Source organism: Schistocerca piceifrons, chromosome 3, assembly GCF_021461385.2.
Source record: "Schistocerca piceifrons isolate TAMUIC-IGC-003096 chromosome 3, iqSchPice1.1, whole genome shotgun sequence".
Lineage (NCBI taxonomy): Eukaryota > Metazoa > Arthropoda > Insecta > Orthoptera > Acrididae > Schistocerca > Schistocerca piceifrons.
The window spans coordinates 640,318,077-640,336,400 of NC_060140.1; the positions used below are offsets into that span (position 1 = coordinate 640,318,077).

At 42.8% G+C, this 18,324-nt stretch overlaps 1 protein-coding gene across 1 annotated transcript in view; it reads right to left on the reverse strand.

Annotated features, from left to right (window-relative positions):
* Nucleotides 1-18,324, reverse strand: part of LOC124788915 (pollen-specific leucine-rich repeat extensin-like protein 1) — a 179,575-nt gene that overhangs the window by 60,073 nt on the left and 101,178 nt on the right. Inside the window, exon 2 of the mRNA XM_047256198.1 lies at nt 14,020-14,395. Within this exon, the coding sequence (XP_047112154.1) occupies nt 14,020-14,395 (376 nt within the window). The remainder of the gene's footprint in view (nt 1-14,019; nt 14,396-18,324) is intronic.

Sequence of the window (18,324 nt, forward strand, 5' to 3'; positions counted from 1 at the left end):
CGTACTGCAACAGTCGCTTGGAACCGACAACAATGGTTCTCGTTCTTCGATCTACGCGAGCAACATTATTGTGCTGTTATTAAATTACATCAATTTTGTGAAAGTGTGTGTTGAAAGAGGTTGCTGATTTCCTTGAAACTCTAAATACGTATCACAGTTTTAATGAGATATTGTTCTTCGGCCTGTACCTATCTCTCAAGTATTTGGGGGAAGTGGCTGGTAACTCTCAACGATACATGGCCGGTGATTTTGACCGTGTAGTGTATCACTGACCGACTCTGTTGCATATTTATTACAAGGAAATGCCAACAGAATATAAGAGGAAAAACGGAAATAATAGAAAACACACGGAAGATAATTTCAGGCGTACCACAGACATCGTCTGAAACATTTCATCTGTAAACGGTTCCTCTCAAAATTACGGTATTCCTAGAATCTGGAAGATTAAAAGTAACAACATGTAGAACGCGTGTTGAGAAAGCTCATATAATAAAGCTAGTAATACACATGAAAAGGCTAAAACGTTCGGATTCATTATACGTCAGATGTTTGGAAACTTACGTATTACTTTGCTGACAGCCTTTGTATTAACTTAATAAAGAAAAGAAAACTGAATTTGCCAGTTGACTTAGGTCCTTTTAAGGACAAACCGCAACGTTTCTATTCGGAGAGTTGAGTGCCTTTCTATCAGTCGTGGTCAAGTGATGAATCGGCTAGGTGTAGGAAAACGGGTTTTCACTTTTGCAAGTTACGCCACACCAAAATGAACTCTTCAATAAATCGGGTCCCATTTTTAATGTTGATGAATGGGACCTTAATTGAGCAACTGACTGTGCTCTGCTGTAGTGTCCTTTTGCCTCCAATTTGCGTCTCTACAGGAAAGATTTTAAAGTCTAAATGGGCTGATTCGATCCGTTCGGCCTACGTGAAGACAGAAATATTTTTATGTTGGTCTACAAAATACACCCATCCACGTAAGACTGAGGGAAAATGTTAATTCTTTAAGAACATGCTAGTCATTGATCTTCTGTCGAACATTTAGAAACAGCCGAAGCGAATAATTTCGCATTGTTATGCCAGCCTCTACATACTATTTGCAGCCATCTGGTTGAGATTCCTAGGCTTAGTCTTATTACAACCAAGCTTGCAAAGAATGGATGAAAGAACACCGTAAAGAGTGCTGGGATGACTATAATTTGGCGAACTCTTAAAAGCCTTCGACTGAAATTGCCATGCTTTAGAGATACTGCAATACTTCAGATATTTCCCTGAAACCCTGTCATCATTCCTGGTCCTGTTTACATAGTGTCTGGTCAGATACAAGCAAGAGAGCAAAGAAGAACGCGACTCCATTAAACGAACGATCTCGAAGCAGACTCCCAACTAACAGACTGAACCAATTCATGGACAGGACCTTCACTCAATTGCAAATGTGTCAAATATAGTATCACCAGTTAGCAAGGCAATTGCCGAAGTTCCAAGTGAAACGACTGTGCCAGGTAGGCCTACAACTGCCCCGATTTGCTACAAACAATCCTGTTGGCAGAACATCCGCAACTGAGCATTATATCAGAGGTTGAAAATACCGCGCTCGGGAACCACAGCACAGCTACGACACCTAAGGATGGGCATATAACAGTCCGAAATCGGTCGTGTGAAAATAAAGTAATTTCCAACTGAAGTGGTATTTTCAACCTCTGCTGCCCTGCTTTGACTCCAGGAAAGCTTTTGGAACAACTGTAACTCTCAAACAAAGTTGTCACTTTCTCAAGAAAACGCAAAATCCGTTGCTCTTCTTTTAACTCCCCCAGAGCAAATTTCCCTTGTTTAGGATAAAACTCAAAAGAAAACAAAAAAATGTAAAGATGAGAACTTTAGGGAAAAGAAATGTTCAATTGACGTCACCGCCTGATTCAGACGGAGAGGATGACAACACAAAATAAGACAAGAAACCAAAGAAAGAAAATTTTATAGAAAAAAGTGCTCAAAAACGAAGGCGCTCACCTTCGCCAAGTATAAATGAAGAGGGTGAAGATACAGTGGATCAGTATCACGTGGAGAGTGATATCACTGAAGATGACTGTTTTGTCGAATGCGTAAGATTTGGACCAAGCTATAACTTCACGGGACAAAAAGAGACTGAGAGACTGACTGGAGTACATCATGTTGTAAGAGCTGATATCATGAAAGCAGTTCCTCTACTATAAACGCTTGACAATGACGCGGTAAAACCGCATCAAAAGGAAAAAGTACCTTACTTTCCGTTTACTCTGAATATTTATTTTGTTAATACCATTTATTTCTAATCGCCACCTCTCTCGTAGTGAACTGGCCTACTCATCCAATTTTACAGGAAGAGATAGCTACTTATAGGGTATTTATTAGCATAGCTTGAAAATAAATGGGTTTTATATTTCCATCTTAGTTTTTGTATTCATGTTGACATTGATAGTAAGTAACTGTGGGAGTACAATACATCTACTTTCACATTTTTCAGGTAATTACAGGTACGATGGAGTCTTCTCGGGTTACAGCAGTGCATATTTCCAACATTGGTCATCTCACCCCAGTTAACCCTACACTGTGATATATTTCCTACAGGAAAACTGCTGAATTTTTATCATCCAAAGTCTTAATATCCGTATTTCCACAACTAATAAAAACGATGGCCGCTGATAGTTCTGTAAACCTATCGTTACATAGAAATTACCAACTTTCAATGGCCGTGTGATGACTTGAGACTGCTAGCAGCTGTACGATACATGTCGACGATAATAACATGCGATTCAGCAGACTACGTGCCTCAACTATTAGTGGTATTGTGTCTTGTGTTCTGAATGATGGCAGGCTAGGAATACTACTTGCGATTGAGAATGATAGATTATGTGCACGCACAAATTTTCTCCTATCAAATTTCCTCTATTTGTTTTCACTCCGCATCATATTTTCATACAACACGTTACACTTACCACCTTTTGTTCTGCCGTCCATAAAATCTATCATCGTATTCTCATTCGTCGCGTTGCGGTTTGTTTTGTGGTTATCCCATTCGTTGTTTCTCGGTTACATACATGTTAGTACATATTAAAGTATGCTCCATTGCTTCGAGCCATCTGATAAACATATATCTATTTATCTCTTGCATTAGCGTAACTTCTCCTTTATTCTCTCGATAAATATTTACAGTGTCAACTTCCAAATCCGTCTTTTCTTTGCATTTGATACCCTTTTCTCGCATAAAGCTTACGTTATTTAGCGACATATCATTTCGGTACTCTTGCTTACTCGTAAACAAATAATGCGAACTAAACAGTCCAGAGGTTTACTATTTTATATTTCTTCGTTTAATACTTACAAAGAAAAAAAATTGGTGAATATGGATGTGGTTCTGTGACTTGAACGAGGGAGTGCTGAAAAAGTAATACGTCCGAATAGTTTCTACTGTTCGCAACATCCGTTTAAGTATTAGATGTCACGCATATGACTCGGTTGACTTTCCGGCTTCATTCACGAAAGTTGCGACCCTCTGGCCTAGAGGGCTGCAAATAGTGACGAGTAATATCGCGATGTGTAGTTTAACTATGTCGGTGCGAGAAAAACAGCGCGCTGCAATAGAGTTTCAAAGTCGATGAGTTCGTGCACACACGGAGCTCCTTCTCCTTCACCGCGACAATGGCCGACCATTCAAGCGCTGTGACACCTGCAACAGTCCGACGCCTACCCTTCACTGTCATCGAACATCCTCCATACAGTCCCGATTTGGTCCCATCCGATTTTCATCTGTTTCCCAAACTTAAAGAAAACCTTCAAGGCCTTTACTTTGATAGCGACCAAGCGGAGAAAGCTGAGTTGAGGTTTTGGCTCCCTCAGCAAAGTCATGTATTCTACCGTGACAGCATCAATCACTTGGTACCCCGTCGGGAGAAATGTGTTCTACGCCAGGGTGGCTACATTGGGAAATAAATACGTAGACATGAAGATCAAAGATGTAGAATGTTAATAACGCGTGTTATTAAAAAAAATCGGAGACATTATTTTTCAGCACGCTCTCGTACTAATATGTGTTTAGTAAACTGAAAGGTTGCAGACTCCTAATATGGAGCTCGTGTATCCGGAATGTTTCATGCGTGTTACAAAAAGTTAACACAATGATGAAGGGAGATAACAAGCTGAGCTGTGTTCGTCAGCATAGGAGAGCTGCGAAAACTAATAGAATTCTCGTCTTCAAATGTATGCGATTCTTTCAAAAAGAAACGAGCAGGAGGCTGTAAAATTAAAACCGTTGAAAGGATCGTAATGCCATTTCCTACGGAAGGAAGTGAAGTCCGTATAAGAGCGCTGCAAACTCGTTGCAAATCGACGTGGGTGCACACCCACGTGATACTGGAGCGACGACGCTCTAGTATGGAGGCTTCAAAGAAGAGCGAAAGGATGTAGCGGGTTTCTTTCAAACGGAAAATGTGAGGGGCACGGAAAGTCGTCAAAGAACGGTACACGTGTCCGTTGCGAGAGTCTAGGCGTGGCACAAACGACTCAAGGGAAAACAGATGCCATTGGCCCATGACGCGTGATCTGGAACGCCACACCGCTTTACCGATACCATTACTGAAAACCGGCGAATGGCAGTGGCAGTCATTATGCCAGACGTGGGACAGAGCTTCGACATTGAAAAAAAAAAAAAGGCTCTGAGCACTATGGGACTTAACATATGTGGTCATCAGTCCCCTAGAACTTAGAACTACTTAAACCTAACTAACCTAACGACATCACACACATCCATGCCCGAGGCAGGATTCGAACCTGCGACCGTAGCGGTCACGCGGTTCCAGACTGAAGCGCCTAGAACCGCACGGCCACACCGGCCGGCGTCGTCGACATTGCAACGGACATGTAGTGCTCTCCGTACACTTGTGCCATTATCAGGCCAAGTTCGAGACCAGTTTTCCACTCAAGCGGGTTATCATTTGGCGCTCCTTCCAACCCCTCCCATTTCGCCCGTGTCAATTTTCGCAGCTAATCGTGATACCCACCATCACTTCTGAGGCCCATTCAGCTTGTTGGCGCCTCGAGTGGCCGCAAGTATTGTGATAGGTCTCCTATAGAAATCTTACTGCTGTGGCGCCTTTGGGCCCCGTCACAGTTTGGCGTCCCATGCGTCGGCTTTTGTCGCTTGAGCCTTAAGCGGGCCCTGGCCGTTCCCCGCACTCCTTCCGCTGTAAGGAAACGGACAACAATCTTTTTGCTCCCCTTTGGAAGCCTCTATTTCTTTGTTTTCAGCACGACTGACGTGCAGAAGACAGTAAGTGCCACAACCCGACTTCTCAAAAACTATCTTCAGAGGAAGAGGAGTCAAAATAAGGGAACACCTGTCTCGCATCATCCGTAGATACTCGACCACTCCTGGAAAAGTGACAGTCAAAGTAAGTTTAGATACCTTTTAGAGCACGCCAGTATCAGTGGAAATAGTGGCGCAATGGCTAGCGTTGCAGCTTTTCGCTTTTGCGCATTGTGTTCGAAACTCGATTGTTGTTTTCATTTATTTTATTTTATTTTATTTATCTGACCATATCCGTATAAGGTTACTACGGGAATGTTTCCTATCAAGTTAAGAGATACGTGAGCGTTTCATTAATTGTAAAATCACAACTGAGTTTCACAATAATTCTCATACATTTCTTATGTGATGTATGTGTGCTTGGTATTTTCAACGCTTACAATCTTTTTAAATCCTCATATTCTTATATTTCATTCTTATATCAGCTCCTATATTAATTCTTGTACTTTACTCTTACGTTTATTCTTCAAAAAGATTTGGTGCACTCCCTTGGATGATACCGATCGTAGAAACATACGAAACAGAAATTCCTAAGAATACAACGAGCACTGTACGAAGGCACGTTTTCCACAGTAACATTTCATCGTGTGAATCTCACTCGGAAAAGACACTTTTCTAACACTGCTGAACATTTCGCGCGTTGGCAATAATTTCGCGGCAAACCGCCCGTAATGGATCACTATAGAACAATTGCGCTTGCAATTGATTATGAATCAAGGTACACTGCAGAAATTTTACCGACAACAATATCAAATAGTGTTCTTATTCATTTTTGTTTTATTATTTTTTTGCGTTTTTTAATTCATTCTCCAGATATACAATTAGTAGGCGAATAAGGACTGCGCCATTTCATTATACATTGGAAAACATTGGTGGAATACGATATTGCAGTACCTGTGTTATTCCGAATGTCCAAAGGAACATTTCATCGTATTTCGGAATAAGCAGAGGTACTGCAATATAGTGTTTATAAAGTAATAATTGGATTTCGAACACAGAGCGCAGAAGTGCGAAGCCGCAACTCTAACCACTTCGGGTGTACTACCTGCTCTCTAAGAGGCACATAAATTACCTTGAAATCTTCGACGTCATTTTCTCAGGAATAGTCGAGCATCTACGTTTAAGCCGAGACACGTGTTCACTTATTTTGCCCCACTTATACAGGGCGAAGTTCCTAGTAAATCGGATTGTGGCAGTTGGGCTCTCACGAGTGTAGTAGGCGATCGACGAAGTCACGTGCTCGCTCTGTCGTCACGTGACTATGCGCCCGAGTCCCTCTAGAAGTGTGTTTGGGACCTCAGTGCTCCTATAGAGACCACAACTTATTCCGTAGATCCTTTTAGCGGTTTTAATCTTATAGCCACAGGCTCCTTTATTTTTGAATTCCCCAGTGTCCAAAGGTTAAATTTTAACAATTAAAGAGGTGAATGGAAAATATTAAAAATCGGCACGTAAGTTTCGTTGTCGGCAGAGTGTAATCTTTTGTAATGTTACAAAATTGTACGAGAGGACGCTTACTCCGCTGTAGGAACTTGGGACACCAAGAAGCAAACCAGACGCTGACCGCAGTCTCTGCAGTGTCGAATGTGCGGAAGCTTTCGCGCCTGTTCGGAGACATCCAACGTGTTTGTCATAGACCAGTACAAGTTTGATGAAGTGTAGCAACACACAACAGGGCAAAGTCTAAGAACAGGCCTCACCTGCACTGCAACTGTGTCTGGGGGACAATCATGTGCAGAGTTTAGAGATGCCTTAGGAGTCGCAATTGCGCAACAAACTGCGTATTTGAGACCAGTTGCTCTGTAAGTCTGATATCTGACAGTGAGTGATTAGCTCAGGAAATCCTAGAGCTGTCTGTGTTTATTGTGGACCATGAGTGACTTGTGGAATATGCTCTTTACATATAGCATAGCTTCAGTTTTCAGAAGAACTATGTTCGCTTCACGTGCATGGAAGGAATTAGACCGACCGTTACAAGCACATCGTGGAAAGAGGCGAGTTTGGTGATTGTGGGATCCTACAGTACGGGATCAGTTCGATGTCTGAACGTAGAGAACATATTTTCGTATATTTCTGGAAGGAAATAAGGACGATCAGAGATTAACAACCTGTCGGCAACGAGGTCATTAGAGACAAGGGTACAAGCTCGTACTGAGGAAGGAAATCGACCGTGCACTTCTGTTTACAAATAGGAATCTGGTGTCACTGCGCCACTTCGCTCGGTCGCAGGTAGCTGGATGAACAGCTCCGACAGGGAGAAGCACGGAAATGAAGCACTAAAAACTGATGTTGAACTTCTATTAAGTGCAGCTGTTGTAGTGTTTCTCATTATGGGCGATGATACCCGTTTGTGTCGACCTTCTCTGGCTGATGAATGTGTTGTACTGGCGACCGTGTCTCTGAATCTAAATACTGTAGAGCAGGTATCGGATATATACGAAGGGCCAACTGCCACCATTCTGCCGCTACGAAGAAATTTCTCAAAACTGCACACAGTCCTTCTGCAGTACTCGGACGGATCGCCAATAGAGCTCTTCATTCACCTCATAGCGAGGGTGACGCGTGTTTTAATTACTGACTCGAAATATTAAACTTATGTAATGAAGTTTTTTAATTCGTTTTCTGCTTTTGAAGGGGAATAATGCTACTGCAGTGTACGGAGATAATGCGACATCATGCGACACAATTTTAAGACGGAGCAGACGCTACAAGGGTGGTCAGACAAGTCTACATGACGCCCAACGAAGAGGAAAACTTTTGCGACGAATTGTGAACTGCAAGAGCAATGGAGGCTTTGGTGATCGAATACGCGCCATCACAGTCAGGGAAATAGTGAAAAAAAAGTGAAAAATCATTCATGGATCAGATAACAGAGTTTTGCACAACGATATGAACGTATGTCCCCAGCCACTGGATTTCGTGACTGCTTCACCTATTCCAACCTAAACTCATTCTTGCCGAACCGGGCAATCTATTTGGCATTACAAATAACGGAAGTGGAACATTTACATATCTTAAAAGATCATTTTCTTGTGAAATGTATTCAATTTAAGTAGACCTCACGCCAAGTTGTCACGTGAATAAAAACAGCACATTATAAAAGGTTTCCGTAACTACAATACATAAAAACATAAACCACCTTGGACAAATGGCTATATATATATATATATATATATATATATATATATATATATATATATATATATATATATATATATATATATGCCGCTCACAGATAATTGTTACATATGTATATGGACATGGCCATTTGCACAAGCTGCTTTATGTTTTTAAATATTTTACTTACGACAAATTATTTACAATGTGCTGTTTTTATCTGCATGACAACTTAGCGTGAGGTCCAACTTAAAGTGAACGCGTTTCACAACAAAAAGATTTTTAAGGTATGCAAATGTACAGTATGTCGGGTATGTAAATGTACAGTTTGTCAAATATTCTATGTACATGCACTTTATTGCAAACCCGAAAATGATAGCAAAGTCCGTCGAAACCTGTTGTTTTAAGTACAGAAATATTTTTATGATCTTGGTTTTAGAATGTTTTATAGCAAGCAACACAGATCACTCTTTTCTTCCCAAAATGAGGAAAATGAATGAGATTATTTTCGGCCATAATGGCTATGTTTGTGAATCGTGACTGTGTGGGATAATTATTTATTTCTAATTTCTGCCACCAGTCACTTTTTTTATTATATGTTTAATCTAACACAATACAACGCGTTTCGAACATGTTCTGTTCATCTTCAGGCGTTTATACATACATAAATACATACAGAGAAATGTTACCTAAAAATAAACTGTCTTAAACTAGATTAATCTAGAACTCTTTGTCCATTGTTTATTACTGTAGCGGCTGGTGTGGCATTGGGAGGGGGGTGGGGTTGCAGGAGAGGGACAGTGGATGGCTAGAAATCGAAATTAGTGATGTCTTCTGCTGGTTTTCTTCCTTGTAGTTGACTATGTATGATACCACTGCCAGTATAGGATGCAGATCGATTTGCATCAGTTATGTGTTACGAAAGTAGTGTGAAAGGCTTTTATATGTCAGTTAACCACTTACGATTTCATCATCTTGCTGCTTCACTAGCACCACTGGTGTAATGGCGGAGCTGTTGATTGACATTACACTATTGCACATTGTATTTTGTCACTGACTGACAACGTAATCCACTGCACAAATTGTTTCGACATATATGTAAACATTATGCACACAACACAAGAGGGCGGACTATATTATGTGAGTCTGTGTCGATTATCGAGGTTTTGTATCGATATTCTTGGTACTGACAGACTTGAAGTCAATTATTTACAATGACACATCTTGAAGCTATTGAGCTAGAACTGCCTTAAGACTGATGAAGAATTTTGAGTTTTTGAATTCGGTTAACTCATTAAGAATGTTATCTCCATGCTTTGTATTATGTATGAAAATTTCCATTTCTTCCATGATATCCATTCTTTTATATTTTCCTATTTAGTGTAAAATTTCGAGTTTGTCTTCGATTTTCAAAGGGTGGCCTGTGTCTTTAATGTGCGTTGCTACTACTGATTTGTTACAGTCTTCATAAATGAAAATCGAAGACAACCTCGAAATTTTACACAAAATAGGAAAAAGTAAAAGAATGGATGTCATGGAAGAAATGGAAATTTTCATACATAATACAAAGCATGGAGATAATATTCTTAATGAAATAACCGAATTCAAAAACTCAGAGTTCTTCAACAGTCTTAAGCCAGTTCTAACTCAATACATTCAAGATGTGCCAGAGTAAATAACTGTCTACAAATCTGTAAGTACCAAGAATATCGATACAAAACTTCGATAATCGATACAGACTTATATGTTACAGTCCGCCATCTTGTGTTGTGCGCATAATGTTTACATGTATGTCGAAGCAATTTGTACAGTGAATTACGTTGGCATCAGTGACAAAATACGATGTGCAATAGTGTAATGACAATCAACAGCTCCGCCATTACACCAGTGATGCAAGTGAAGCAGGATGATGATGAAATCGTAAGTGATCAACTGTTATATAAAAGCCTTTCACACTATTTTCGTAACACGTAACTGATGCAAATCTATCTGCATCCTACAATGGCTGTGGTATCGTACACAGTCAACCACAAGGAAGAAAACCAGCAGGAGACATCACTAATTTCGATTTTTAGCCATCCAGTGCCACCCTCCTCCCTACCCCCCCCCCCTACCCCCTCCCCAAATGCCACACCAACCACTACAGTAACAAAAAATGGACAAAGAGTTCTAGATTAATCTAATTTAAGACAGTTTTATTTTAAATAACATTTCTCTGTATGTATGTATGTATAAACGCCTGAAGACGAACAGAACATGTTCGAAACGCATTGTATTATGTTAGATTAAACATAAAATAAAAAAGTGACTAGTAGCAGAAATTAGAAATAAATAATTGAATTATATTGTTTTTGCCTACGTAGTGCATTACATTACTACCAGCATACAAAGATAAGCGTTCATAGGAGTAATTATCGACTCGGTTAAAGGAGAGAAGGTCGATATAAGGTTTATCTAAATGACTTCTTACGCCAAAGGACATTTTCGAGTTTTGTACCTCGGATATTTCTCACAAATACTCAGTTTATTATACCTTACACGATTGGCCAATTTCGGCCTTACAGGCCATTTTCAAGCACATTACATGTCGATGTGCTATACGTTTATCCTATTAATTAACGACGATATAGCCGATCTGAAAGCGAGCATGTAAGGTGCAAGCGTCAGAATTAAAACCGCAGAGCTTGGTGTTCTACAACGAAAGCAAACACGATAGTGTCCTATATCGCGGCATTAAATGTAATGATGGCTATTACCGCACGCAGTAAGCTTACTGGTTTTAATTCTGACGCTTTCACGTTACGTGCTCGCTTTCAGATTGGCAATATCCCCGTTGATTAACAGGATACTTGTACAACAAAAAAATAGTTCAAATGGCTCTGAGCACCATGCGACTTAACTTCTGAGGTCATCAGTCGCCTAGAACTTAGAACTAATTAAACCTAACTAACCTAAGGACATCACACACATCCATGCCCGAGGCAGGATTCGAACCTGCGACCGTAGCGGTCACGCGGTTCCAGACTGAAGCGCCTTTAACCGCACGGCCACACCGGCCGGCCACTTGTACAACAAACTGACACATACTGCACTTGAAACTAGCCTGTATGGCCGAAACTGGCTAATTGTGAAAGGTATAAAAATTGAATACTTGTGAAAAATAGCCGATGTGGAGAACTTTAAAATGTCCTTTAAGAAGGATACGGTTTTGGTGTCCCACATGAAGAAAATGACTTCTTAGGTCGCCTAAGCTCCATGAACTAGTGCTGGCTAAGACAATATTCAACCGAGACGAAAGGTCGAAGCAAGCTCTTGAAACGTGAGGATTCGCACCGCCGGAAAAGGCGAAGACGTAGTTATGTCGGGACAAAATGGTGATGAGTGTTTTTGAGACTTGCATTTTATGAGGCTAATAGTTTGTGCCCCGGGAAAACTATCGTGGGAGCTTAATACCATTGATTCTTGACGAACTTATGAGTGGCTGTTTAAGGGGTTTCTTTACTCCACAACAAGGCCCCAGCTCATTTTCCACAGGATTCAGTCACACATTCTACTTCTCTGGGCTGTCACATTTTGCCTCACGTCCCATTTTCAAAATGGTTCAAATGGCTCTGAGCACTATGGGACTTAAGTTCTGAGGTCATCACTCCCCTGGAACTTAGAACTACTTAAACCTAACTAACCTAAGGACATCACACACATCCATGGCCGAGGCAGGATTCGAACCTGCGACTGTAGCGGGTGCGCGGTTCCAGACTGTAGCGCCTAGAACCGCTCGACCACACCGGCCCGCTCACGTCCCATTTTCTCGTGACATAGCACCAAACAACTTCTTCCTCTTTCCTTGCATGAAGTAACTGTTGCGTGGCAGACATTTCCAGAAAGGCAGCGAGGTGATTTTTGAAGTGGAACGTTTCCTGAACAATTAGTACTTACGCTTCTCCAATGAAAGACTTTGTCGCGTCATTCATCGGGGGGGGGGGGGGGGGGGGGGAAATGTGTCGTAGGGTGGAGGTTGAATGACTAATACTAAGTTTCGTTCTGCAACTTCACTTTTCATGGTGGTAATTAAACCTTTATCAGTAGATGTCGTACACTGACTGTCCTGTAAGAGAGACTTACATTGTTATGTAGCTGTATCGTCACCTAGTACTGGAAATACGCTCTTATTTACTGATTGCGCGTACCTTTTGGATACTAGTGTGTGAGATATGCGAATGGTGTGATCCACCAACGTTTTTATTTTTTTTCAAACCACAATATTGTCCACTTCAAAGTAGTTACGTTCGGCAGCTGTACACCGACGGAGTCGTTGTTTACAGCCTTGGTAGCAGCACTGGAAGGTTTCAACTGACAGGGCCTTTAACATGTCGGATACATTCTTTTAAATGTTCTCCAAAGTCTCAAAATGTCGTCCTTTTACGACATCTTTAAATTTCGGAAAAAGAAAGAAGTCACCAGATGTCAGATTAATTGAACGGGGGGCTGTGGAACAAAAGGAACCCTTTTGAGGTCAAAAATTCCGTGATAGACGTGGCAATATTACATGTGGCGTTGTCATGATGCAGTAGCCACCTGTCTGCAATATCAGGTCTCACTCGCTTCACCATTTTCCTGCACCCTTCAAGGGCATTTTTGACAGTTTTTCCTGGAGGAATAAATTCTTTGTGAACAATATCTCTAGTCTAAAAAAAATCAATAAATTAGCACTGTTTTGATCTTTGATTTGCTCATTTGAGCTTTGTTCCGTCGAGGAGATGTCCCGATGTGTCACTCTTGACTCTGCCGGTTTGCCTCAGGATTGTACTAAAAAATCCAGGATTCATCACCTGTGATCACACGACTGAACCATTTGTGGTCATTGACAGTCCTCTCAAGAAGATCAACGCAGATGTTTCTTCGATTGTCCTTCTACTCAGTTGTGAGGTTTTTTGACACCATTTTTCTCATATGCAAAACTCGGGTCAAAATTTCATGTACGGTAAAAATGTTTAACACCTCACCCATCATCCATATGGTCTCGCAAGAGCAAGCACACCTTTGATGTTTTCGTCAGTTTTTGAAGTCGGTCTCCCTGAGCGCGATTCGTCTTCAACGTGTTCTCGGCCTTCCAAAAATGGATCTGTACCAGCGATAAACATGTGCTTTTAATAAGGAATGTTCCCCATAGGCCTGTTTCAAATTTTTATAGCTCACACTCGCGGATTCCTCAAGTTTAACACAAAACGTGATGGCATGACGTTGGTCTGAGTGCTGGCTGTTCCATTTTCGTGACACACCACTGATGGCGCTTTCAGAAATCACATGAGGGCTGTATCTAGCTTAAACTCGGGATGTGCATCTGGAAGGGATAAACACAATGGTCTACACAAGAAGAATGATACAGCGTTGCCATATCGCTCGCAGTGTTGTCAGTCTCGCACATCTCGTACACATGGATCAGTTCAGACGGTGCACTCAATGACCGTGTGTATCATAGATATACACTTCATCATCTTAGATGTGACTGATATTAGAGTTCTTCGTACACAGTAGTATTTAGTGACAGCTCGAACCATTAAGCTTACCACGACCATGCCGGAACTTCCGGCACTAGAGGAGCGCTGGTGTTGACCGATAAGGCCGTCCTCGAGGAAACGCATCATGTTGAAGCCGAACCACCTGGGGCTGTGGCCCGGGATCGTCTGCAGGCGGGTGCGCTCGCGGAAGTACTGCGTGCGCAGGTTGGTCCACTTCTTCTGGACGCACAGCAGCGACACGCCGAGCGTGCGCGCCACGTCTGCGAGCGCGTCGCGGCGGCAGTGGCGCTCCGTGTAGCGCCGCGACGTCGCGTCCCACAGGCAGGGCCGCGCGCGGATCAGCTCGATCAGCCGCACCGTGTTGTTGCGCTCCCACTCCATCGTCTCCGGAGAGTCTCCGCGGGCGATACGTCGCACCGACAGCCTGTGGAGCCAATTGGTCTCTCATTAGCGAGGGCGTGCTGCTACGCCAACGTGAGTTGCACACATAGTGACATGTCTGGTTGAGTGTTGGGGGTGGGAGGGAGGTGACTCCTCAGTGGCCAGCTTCCACGGTCTGAACAGCGCCGCCTCGTAAAGCAAGGATCGTAGGTTTCTATTTCCGCCTATGTATGAAACCATCAATCTCCAGTTGTAGCCAGCACAAACAGTAAATATTGTGCAGCTAGTATCAACATCACAGGTGTTTACGACAGTTTATGGTGGCCTGGGATGGTGGATCGCATAAGATGTCTCTGGACTCCAAAATGCATTTACTTTAGTTTCTCGGATTACTTCGTGCCGTCGAATGTGTGTGTATACATAGAGCGAATGTGGCGGTTATTAATAGTTAAGTACAAGGCTCGTTATGTGGACCAATATTTATGACCACTGGGCCACATTTGGAATTGTTGGGTGGAAATAAGGAAACGAACGGGGGATGTGGCTTACGCGATGATATGAAAGTGGTGATATCTGGGGATCTCTGAAGCAAGCTTGGATAAAGTACAAACCATATAATCTCAAAGATGAACCGGTGGTGCTCTAGCAATAACATGATAATAGCTGCCAACAAATCTCGCATTTATGCTGCTTAAGGGCAAACTCTCCGCAAATGGGAATCCAACGCTTGTGCAAGACAGCAGCCCAATTACGAGTTGAACTTTATGCAGTTATTTCGAGGATTTGCACGACGACGTGTAGGTACAGTGGACGTGTAGGTACAGTCATAGTCTAGATCTACATTCTGCAAGCCATCCTCTGTTGTGTGGCGGAGGGCGCTTTGAATGTCGCTGACATTTCCTTTGCCAGTTGGAAAGGATTCGTGGAAGAACGATTCTTGGTAAGCTTCCACGTCGGCTCGAATCCCTCTATTTTACCTCTATGGCCTTTTTGTGAAATGCAGGTGGGAAGCATTTCTGTATCGGTTTATTCTTCTCAGGCGCATCTGCACCCATACACATACTCCGAAGGCCACGGCACGGTGTATGGTGGCGGCAACCTTGAACCAATGATAGTCATTCTCTTTCTCGTCCGACTCGCAAATTGAGAGAAAGACGACTGTATATACACTGAGGTGACTAAAGTCATGAGACACCTCATAATATCGTGTCGCAGGCCGTTGAGGCCGAGCGGTTCTAGGCGCTTCAGTCTGGTACCGCGCGACCGTTCCGGTCGCAGGTTCGAATCCTGCCTCGGGCATGGATGTGTGTGATGTCCTTAGGTTAGTTAGGTTTAAGTAGTTCTAAGTTCTAGGGGACTGATGACCTCAGATGTTAAGTCCCATTGTGTTCAGAGCCATTTGAACTAATATCGTGTCGGACCACCTTTTTCCCAGTATAGTGCAGCAGATCCACGTGGCATGGACTCAACAAGTCATTGGAAGCCCCCTGAGAGAAATAATAGAGTCATGCTACTTCTACAGCCGTCCATAACCTTGAAAGTGTTGCCGTTGCACAATTTTTGCACGAACTGATCTCTCAATTATGTCCCAAAAATGTTAGATGGGATTCATTTCAGGCGGTCCTGGACGCCAAATCATTCGCTCGAACTGTCCAGAATGTTCTGAGATGGCACAGTGTCATCTTTAAAAATTCTATCGATGTTTGAGATGACAGCATCTGGTCTCCAAGTAACCGGACATAACCATTTACAGTCCATCCCATGTAGACACGGACCTCACCATTTTCGAGTCACCACTAGCTTGCCCATTGCCTTGCTGACAACTTGGGTCCATGTCTCCGCGGGGACTGTGCCACACTCGACCCCTGCCATCAGCTCTTAGCAACTGTAATCAGGTCTCATCTGACCAGGCGACTGCTTTCAAGTCGTCTAGGGTCCAGCCGTTATGGTCACGAGCCCAGCAGAGGTGCTGCAGGCTGCCACAGTTCATTAATGCCCACTTTCGCCACTCTGTCCGAACGAATAGGTTCGTCCTACATTGATTTCTGCGGTTATTTCAAGCGGTGTTGTTTGTCTGTTAGGACTGACAACTCTACGCACACGCCGCTGCTTTCTATCGTTAAGTGAAGGCCGTCAGCCACTGCTGTCTCCGTGGCGTTAGGTATTGCCTGAAATTTAATATTCTCGACACACTCTTGACACTGTGAACATGGAATGTCCTATGCCTCTGGCTCCAACTACCTTTACGCGTTCAAAGTCTGTAATTCTGGCATGAATCGTCGGAGTAGAAATGACGGCTCCATCAATGCATCGCCAATTTTACCTTGTGTAGTCGACACTACCGCCATCTGTATATGTGCATTTCGCTAGGCCTTGACTTTCGTCACGACAGTGTATGGTTCCATACAAGCCCTAATTTATCTTTTCTTCTCTTTGCGTGAAATGTACGTTACTGGCAGTATAATCTTTCTTTAGTCAGTCGTAAATGCCGTTTCTATAAATTTTGTAATGTTTCTCGAAAAGAGCGTCGTCTTCCCTCCAGCGATTCCCAGTTGAGTTCATGGAGCACATCCAGAAATACTCACTTGCTCCTCCTAACTACAGGAAACAAATCTGGCAAAACGCCCCTGAATTGCTTCCTTTAATCCGACCTGGTGGGAACCCAAACACTCAAACAGTACACAAGAATGGTTTGCACAAGTGTTCTACACGTCGTCATCTTTACACCTCAGCTACATTTTCCTAGAACTCTCCCAATAAACCTAAGCTGACCTTTCGCCTTCCCCACAGCCTATCTTAAATGCTCGTTTCAGCACATATCTCTTTGTAACGTTATCCCTAGATACTTAAATGATATGGATGAGTTAAGCAGCAAGCCACTAATATACTTTTCGAATATTACAGGATTGTTTTTCATGCTCATCCGCATTTGCTCACATTTTTATACATTTATAGCGAGTTGCCATTAATTACACCAAAGTTCTATGTCACCCTGTATCCTCCTTCGCTCACCGATGACAAATTTTCATACACTACAGCGTCAGTAAACGCGGACTTCTGCACACGTTATTCCTCAGAATGTTTATGCATATAATGAATATGAGCGACTCTGCCACACTTCCTTGGGGGGCACTCCTCATGATGCTCCTGTTTCCGACGAACATTCGGGAACCATCCGCGGGTCGTGGTCTTGCGGTAGCGTTCTCGCTTCCCGCGCACGGGGTCCCGGGTTCGATTCCCGGCGGGGTCAGGGATTTTCTTTGCTTCGAGATGACTGGGTATTGTGTGTTCATCATTTCATCCTCATTCACTCGCAAGTCGCCGTAGTGGCGTTAAAGAACTTGTGGAGCGGCGGCCGAACCGCTCCGCGAGGGGTCTCCCGGCCGCCAATGCCATACGCTTATTATTATTATTATTATTCGGAAACCAGGACAATGTAGTGGCTTCTATTAGCCAAAAGGTTATCGAGTCATCCACATATCTGAGAATGTATTCCATACACTAGGACCTTCTGTAACACTTTTCAATGGGGCCCTGTGTCAAACGCTTTCTGAACTCTGGGAATATGGACTCTGCCTGCTGCTCTTCATCCACGTTCGAAGGTCGTCGTGCGAGAAAGGGGAACCTGCGTTCCGCATAAATGATGATTTCTAATTCAGTGCTGATCTGTGGATATTGACTTTTCTATCTTATGAAAATTTATTATGTTCGAACGCAGAATACGTACAAGAATTCGGCAGCAAACCCACCTGATTGATACCCAGCAGTAATTTTGTGAGTGCGTTGTTTTGCCCTTATTATATATGGGAGTCACTTGTGCTTTTACCAGTAGCTTGTATGGTCGCAGGTTCGAATCCTGCCTCGGGCATGGATGTGTGTGGTGTCCTTAGGTTAGTTAGGTTTAAGTAGTTCTAAGTTCTAGGGGACGGACGACCTCAGATATTAAGTCCCATAGTGCTCAGAGCCATTTGA